General features: G+C 44.2%; 1 protein-coding gene across 1 annotated transcript in view; it reads left to right on the top strand.

Annotated features, from left to right (window-relative positions):
- The first annotated feature begins 5,365 nt into the window (after nt 1–5,365).
- Nucleotides 5,366–7,927, top strand: part of ACER3 (alkaline ceramidase 3) — a 54,626-nt gene continuing 52,064 nt past the window's right edge. Inside the window, exon 1 of the mRNA XM_017830159.1 lies at nt 5,366–5,589. Coding sequence (XP_017685648.1) covers nt 5,487–5,589 — 103 coding nt within the window. The 5' untranslated portion in view covers nt 5,366–5,486. The remainder of the gene's footprint in view (nt 5,590–7,927) is intronic.

The raw sequence follows: 7,927 nt of genomic DNA, 5'->3' as shown, positions 1-7,927 counted from the left end.
CAGCTGATCACAAGAGAGCTGGAGAGGGACTTTTTACAGGGGCATGTAGTGGTAGGACCAGGGGTAATGTCTTTAAATTGACAGAGGGCAGGTGTATTAGGAAGAAATTCCTTAATGTGAGTGTTGTGAGGCACTGGGACAGGTTGCCCAGAGAAGTTGTGACAGTACCAAACCTGGAAATGTTCAAGGCCAGGTTGGATGGGGCTTTGAGCAACCTGGTCTAGTGGAAGGTGTCCCTGTCCATGGCAGGGGAGTTGAAACTAGATAATCTTTAAGGCCCTTCCAACCCAAACCAATCTATGATTCTGTGATTCATAAAATTTTGTATGGTCACATGCTTGCCAGGGTAGTGGTGGAATTACCATCTCTGGAAGTGTTCAAAAAAACATGTGGATATAGCACTAGGGGACAGTGTTTAGCGGTGAACATGGTGGTGCTGGATTAATGGTTAGACTTGATCTTAGAGGCCTTTTCCAACCTTAACAATTTCATGATTCTAAGACCGCTTCCCATAAATGCCTCAATTCAAGCCAACTGATGTAAAAGCAAGTCCAACATCAATTAGGTATGAACCTTCCATGGATGCTGTCAGGACAGAAATCCTAATTGGAGCTTCATTGACCTCAAACCAGAGTGGAGTGCTTTTCAGAAGAGAGTAAAGACTTAGGATTCATGACCTCACCCAACCTGATTCAGCCAAAAAAGCCAGACAGCTAAGCTCAATTCAATTCATAGAAACATAACCATTTAGTGCTTTTGAATGCAAAGCAGCTGAGCACCATATGGAGTATGACACTCTACTTAGGAAACTTCCAGTGATCCCAGGGCATCCTGGCCTTCAGCTGTTGCTCTGAAAGAATCTCCAATGACACAAGGTGCCAGCATTTAAGGAAGTGAACTGAGCCTTTGAGATTCAAATTGAGATTAACACACAAATATTGTCACAAAGTTCGTTGGAGTCTCTTCATATTGAACTGTATGTAAATTAGCAGGCAGAAAAAGACAGCCTGCTATATTTTTCCTAAAGAGAAAGCTGTTTACAAGTGTAAACACTGAATTCTTATGGCATTTCCTTCTGCTACTTTAAAGCACTAGAAGAATTCCAAAGCACAAAGGCAGACGGATTGCAAAATTTCTTTGAAACTCAATGAGATTGAGGCACATGCCATTTGTGCCTCTGTAAAGTCTCCCTCCCATGATAGATTTTCATTTGATGTTTCAGCTTAAACTGGTGTACATTTACCATAGACATTTTGCAGCTGATAAGGGCTCTTATTCACATATAAGGGTGAATTAAGCTCAGATAACTGGAGAAGTTACTAGGCTGAGCTCTTTTTCCACACTTCTCCCAGTGTCAACTGCTTCTCCCTTGGGAATGGCTGAACAGCAGGTTTATCTCCGCCCTCACCAATTTCAGCCCTGCAATTTAGTGCAAACTGACATGAATTTTACTTCATACTAATACAATGGGTTGAAAGCTGCAGGTGCTTGGAGACTCCTACGCAGGCTCTGTGGTTACAGGGTAGTAACGACCAGGTGCAGAAAAGCTTCAGCCTAATCCACTGCTAAAAAAAAAGCAAACTTCCTCATTTTGGTAAAATGGGACTCGCTGTGGATGGTATCACCTGCCTCAGGTTTTGATATTAAAGGTGTTGGGATACAACTTGATAGGCCTGAGCAGAAAGGCTTGTGCAAGGAAAGAGATGGAGAGGAAAAATACCTCCCTAAAACTCACTTTGAGGATTGGATATAGGACTGAACCACCCTCTGCATGTGGAAATGTCCTGTCCCCAGCAGGTCACAATTCCTTTCCTAAATACCTGTCCTCAGCAACCCCTGCCTGTTTCCATCAACACTTATTCAAGTGATTATATTCATATCTGAGCCCATCAGTGCTGGATGCTCACAGCATCCACAGAGCTGCAATTTGTGATGCTGTCATTCACTACCACAATCAGTTGCCAAAATGCATACAATAGCCTTGAGAATATGACTAAGAAGAGTCATATTACACTGGGGAAATTATGAAAATGTTTATGGCTCTAGGACATGAGTCCTTTTGATGATAATTTACAAATGCCTGACTCCATGTAACACCAGCGCAGACATTTCTGCTTTACCTAGAGATGAACAAGTGATCAGGTCTGCTAAAGCCCACTGAAGTTTCTTTGATCAAATCCTTCTCCACACCAGGAAACAACTTCTCTTTTTCATTCATTCAGGTGCTAATAAGTTTCTGGGGTATTTCTTCAGGCATAATTATCTTCATCTCAGCCCCAGTGCTCATAGAGAACCCTCAGACTTCAAGGCACATTACAAAGACTCTGATTCAGCCCCTTATAATCCTGTTTTTAGCATCTTACTCATGCTGCCTGCACATAAACCAATGGAATAAATTACATGTTACACAGGATCAGGCTTGCAGAATCTAGAGGTGTTAATGACCTTTTTCTGTAACCAATACGGACTAGACAATTCAGAAAGCTGCCAATGACATTTTGAGATGTAGTATTTAGAAACCAATATTATCATGGGAAGTGAGACTTTAGAGCTGAGAACCATGGCCTGGGATTTAACACCTAAGATCATGTAAATGTTATGGCCCAATAAAAAAAAAAATTCTACAGGAGGGACAGGTTCATAAGATGATCAGAGGGCTGGAGCCCATCTGCTACAGAGACAGGCTGAGAGAGTTGCTGTTTCTGAACAGCAGCCCTTTTCCATTCCCAAGCAAAATACTACTGGATTCACACACTAAATTAATAGGACATATCCCTCTAGTGGTGTAAACTGACATGACTCAATTAACCACTGATCAGTCAGGCCATGAGGTTTCAGGACAACATAAAACTGTGTGGAAAGAGGATCCTTAGCCACAGGCAACCTGAGGCCACAGGAAACTACTTCATCAGCATAAGTACATTTTTAGCGTTACTGAAAATAAGCATTTCAGGAGCTTTATGTTTGTTTTTTGTTATTTCAAAACCAAGACATTCCCTCCATAGGTCATACAGATCAGAGAAAGAAAATCCAACACCTAGACAGAGGTAGGTTTGACCCTTTAATCAGATAGACCACATTTGCACATAGATGCAAATAACTTCAGGCTGTCACATTATATCTAATGCAGTAATGGACATAGCTCAAGGTTACAGAGGAAAAGTAATGCTTTTGATATGTATTATTGTAACAGCTGAGATGGTCAAAGCTGGTGTTGTGGAAGATGAATTTACCTCTATAAAATATTTTTAGGCTGCCTCTTCAATACTATCCTTCTGAGGACTGAAAGGTTCATCAGAGTTCAACAGCAGGGAACCAAACCGCAGAACAAGTCAGAAGTAAATGCATATTGTGATGGAAAATACTACAGAAATGTGCCAAATAAATAAAAATTCCCCAATGATTCAAATTAAGGGGCTAGCTAAGCATTTTTATTGTCTTTCTATGGACATCAGAATGGATGACAACCCACACTGTTGTTTCTGTCTGCCCCATATAATCTTTCATTAATTTATCTCACCCATTTTTAAAGCCAGTTTCATGTCTGACTTCTGTTTCTGTTGTGGTGACAAATCTTCTCATGGCCAGCATGCATGTGATGAGAAAAGAAACAAACATCAATATTTTTAATTATTTATTTAAAGCCAATTGTAATTCAGTATTACAAAAATTGCTTGCTTTTTTCCCATATTGTTCTCATTTTTATTCTTGGTGAGCAAATATTTATTAGCTAATATTTAAGATATTTCATAGTTCTTTCTTTAGTTTCTGAACAACTGCAGTTTCAAACTTTGAATTATTTTTCTGTTAAGAACTTTTAACCTTAAAATAGCTTACCATGATAATAAAAGGTAGATTAGAGCCCTACAAATTTCCTTACTATATAAACAGAACCTTCAAAAGTCCGAAAAGCTAACATGCCTCAAACAGGCCAAAATCCTCTTCATTGCTTACAGCCACTTTTCTGCATCTGGATCAGTCTGGTACTCTTCCTGCCCTCAGTTTTGAAAGTCTAAATTTCAGAAGTATAATCTAGGTCAGAAAAATATATAAAGTCAGGTCTGCATATAAAAATCCACAGTTATTTGATGTTGTTTTGACTATTTAAGTGTATCGTTATTGCCATCACTAAAATAAATCTTGCTTTGAAGGCTGTATAACACTATGACAAATAGTGATATATGTTAAATATATCTCTGCCTAATGCTGAAAGCAATGATATATAACCTGAACTGCAGAAGGCAGGCTAGTCTTCATGATAGATGTATACATTCTGAAATTTACACTAGGAAAGGTCTGTGTTTAGATTGGAGTTTTACAGTTCACAGAAGGGGAGGTGAGGAGAAATAAGATGTGGGAAAAGAGGTTTGTGTGTTTAGAAGTGGGTATAATAAATTCTGCTGACCAGCAGGGTGCAAGCGCTGTGTACAACCCCCAAGGTCTGCCCCAAAGCTTCTCATCCAATCTTTGGACCATCTTCTGAAACATGAAAACCACACAGTACTATGAGGCCTTTACTGGTGCGCTTTTTTCTTTTCCCATGTGTTTTGAGTCTTTCCCTTTTTAGATTCTACTTGCCTCTGGATACCAACTCTGCTTGAGAAGCAGTTTGCATATTATGGGTGTAAGTATAGTACACGTAGTAAGCACTGAGGAAACTAAATAAGGCATCAGATGAGAGGAAAACCCCCGTGTAGTAGGCAGTGCTATAAAAAACCTTCCTCCTCTCAGCCCACGAGTACAAGGAACACTTGCCTCTTCATTGCCTTAAGGAAGAAATTCTTCACTGTGAGGGTGGTGAGACGCTGGCACAGGTTGCCCAGAGAAGCTGCAGATGCCCCCTCCCTGGAATTGCTCAAGGCCAGGCTGAATGGGGCTTTTGAGCAACCTAGTCTACTAGAAGGTGTCCCTGCCCATGGCAGGGGGGTTGGAACTAGATGGCCTTCAAAGTTCCTTCCAACCCAAACCACCCCACGACTCTGTGACTCCTGCTCTAACAACAGGAAGGCAGCACGCAGCCCCGCTCACACTACAAACTCTCCCTGAAGTCAGCAAGGAAAACCGGTGAGAAAAGCTGAGGGAGGAAACCTCCTCAGTGCCTCCAAACTGGCTGGAAAAGAGGGCGAGGAGGGCGCCGTGATGTTGCCTGTCCCGCCTCATCCCCACAGGGGCATGGCGCGGGCTCCCTAAGAGCCAAACGTGCCCCACACCGGTCCTTCCCCACAGACTCCCTAAATCCCTCCTCTTTCCCGCAAAGCTCTTCCCCTGCCCCTAGCTATCGCCCCCCCCCGCAGCAGGCCGCAGCTCGTCGCCATGGCGACCCGCGGCTCCGCCCCCGGCCGGGCGGGCCCAGTGCCGGCCCCCGCCCGCCCTCCCCGCTCCGCTGCCGCCGCTGGTGCTGCGCTCCGGGCCCGGCGCCGTCTTCCCTCCGCTTCCCCCGCTTCCCCTTTCCCTCGGCTCCGCTCGAGCCTGAAGCGGGCGCCGCGATGGCTCCCGCCGCCGACCGGGAGGGTTACTGGGGCCCGCCGACCTCCACCCTGGAATGGTGCGAGGAGAACTACGCCGTGTCCTCCTACATCGCCGAGTTCTGTGAGTGGCCGCTCCGGCCCCGGCTCCTGCCCCGGGGGCCGCGTCCCTCCGCCGCCTCCGTGCCCCCCTCCGTGCCCTCACCCCACAGCGGGGCAATCCCCCCTCCTCCCTGGACCGTCTTTCCTGCGGAATGACGGCGCCCCTTCCTCTCATCCAGCCCCGCAGGGTGGAAATGGGTGTTTCCTGCCGCCTTCCACCACAAATCCGTGTCGTAAGGAGGGGGTGGCGTAGCCCCCTCTCTCCCCACCGTGTTGTTTGGGCCCCTATCCCAAGTGTGTCCCTTCGACCTGTGTCCGAGGGGATGGTAGGGCAGGAGAAGGGGTGTCCGGGGGCCTGCGGGGAGGGCTGAGATGGGGTGGCCGGTGAGTAGGTCCTGGCATTATCACGGGAGCTGGGATGGTTGTGTGGCACCACATGGATGGGTGAAGAGGGGGGATTTCACTGCAATCGTGCTTGGGGTGCCATGCTGTGAAGCCACATGGGTCTGCAGCAATGCTCCCCTTGAGAAGGAAGCATATGCCCAGCCTGGACAGTCAAACCACGTGAAACTATTCGGGAAGAGAAAAGGTATTTTCATGCAGAAGACACATCTTCATCCAGGGGAGATACCTTCCACCAACTAGTTTTTGGTCGGTCATGACCATCATCAGTCAAGTTGCTCTGTTGCAGGTGGTTGTCTTTTAGGATAGCTCAGAGCAGTGGCAAGAGAGCAGGTCATCGTTTTGACCTCAAAACTGTTATTCAGAAACGGTAGGGATTTTAGCTATATTAAAGCACATTTAGGGAAAGAAGAAGGTGCTTCAACTACAGGGCCATCCATCAGGTGTTTGAGAAGGGGGTGTATTGTGTCAGGTGGTAAAGGTGACCTATGTCACTGAGGTTTTGTTGAAAAATAAATATTTCTACATCCTGGACAGTGACTTGTAAAGGGTGTAGTCGCTATAATTACGTGCTGCTGCCTGACGAACGCCCTGTACTACAAAAAATTTTCACACGTACAAGGTAGGCAGCTGCTTTTGAAGTGCTAGGGCCCTAGAAAAATAGTACTAAAGTAACCAGGCTCTCCTACCCTGAAGTGCTTGGAGCAGGCAATCTGAGGAGGCCTTTCGCATAGCTGGGATGCTTCAGCAGTGCTTTGGAAGAGCTTGGCATGCAGGAGATGGAAGGTTCTACATGTCCATGCCAGGCTGCGACTCCTGGTTGCAAACACTGACATGGGTGAGGAACCAAAATGAATAGTTGTGAAAGAGGTTTCAGAGTGTGGGAATGGGAAAGAGAACAGGATCTGAAATGAACAACAGTAGCATAGGCAGCATAGAAACTCAGAGGAAAAAGGAAGCTGGTGTGTAGATTTATGGTGAGAAGAGTCAGGGTGGCTGAAAAGGGAACAAAATGAAATACCCTTAAATGGGACAAACCTAGAAGTTTTTAAATAGAATGAGACTTTTGCAGAGTGTGTATTTTTATTTTCCTCATGGTAAAGCATAATTTGTTGGATAATTCTTATAGGGAAGAGGAAGTTCTGTTGCTTCACCCATGTAAAAATAAATTTGACTAGCATGTAAATTTTAAATAATGCCCTTATTGTTGGCCTTGTGAACTGATGCTTTTTGTCCACTTCTAGATTATTCAGGATAAGGAAGATGAGGATGAGATTAATGGTGGGAGGTGGAAAGGCTTGTGTTCTGAAGAAAAAGGGAGTAATTATAGAAGGTCTGATCCCTCCTTATGGTTTTTGTGTTTGGGACTGCAGTTTGTTGGTCTGTCAGTTGCACTGAAAAAACTCTGTATAAGGGCTGTGCTGTAAATTAAAACATTTAAATGGTCTAAATATAAAATGCAAAACAGTAAGTAAGCCCACTTGGGTTTAGGGTTAGCTTAAAAGTAGCTAATTTCAGTAGAGATGTCAAGATGGTTTAAATTTTCTTCAGCAGTAATTCTCTTAACAGTGCTTTCAGGGTCCAGGAAACTAATTGTTTGTTTGTTTGTTTTGTTGTTTGTTTTTTTGCCATGATATGAACCCACTAACAATGTATCTTTCAAAAAACAACTAAGGGGTCTTTCCCAACTTTCTCTGAAACAATTAATGTGAAGCTGATTACTTTGCAAGATCAGTTACCCTGAAATCTAGTTGCTTTAAGAAGAGCTGAGAGAGTCGAGGTCTCTGTGGCGAAGTGGTCTTCTGTCAGTTGGTGTGCCTTTATGGCCTTCATATTCTATCAAAAAAAAATTCAAATTCAGTGAGTAAACAAACCAGAAAGTACAAAAATATATTTCTCATCAGCTTGTATTGTTTTTAGTGCTACCTTACAGAAAAGTGAAAATTGGTTTCTGACTT

The sequence above is a fragment of the Lepidothrix coronata genome, unplaced genomic scaffold (genome assembly GCF_001604755.1).
Source record: "Lepidothrix coronata isolate B3197 unplaced genomic scaffold, Lepidothrix_coronata-1.0 Scaffold174, whole genome shotgun sequence".
NCBI classification, from domain to species: domain Eukaryota; kingdom Metazoa; phylum Chordata; class Aves; order Passeriformes; family Pipridae; genus Lepidothrix; species Lepidothrix coronata.
Note: the sequence above shows the minus strand (reverse complement) of the source record. Positions and strands in the feature narration are given on the sequence as shown.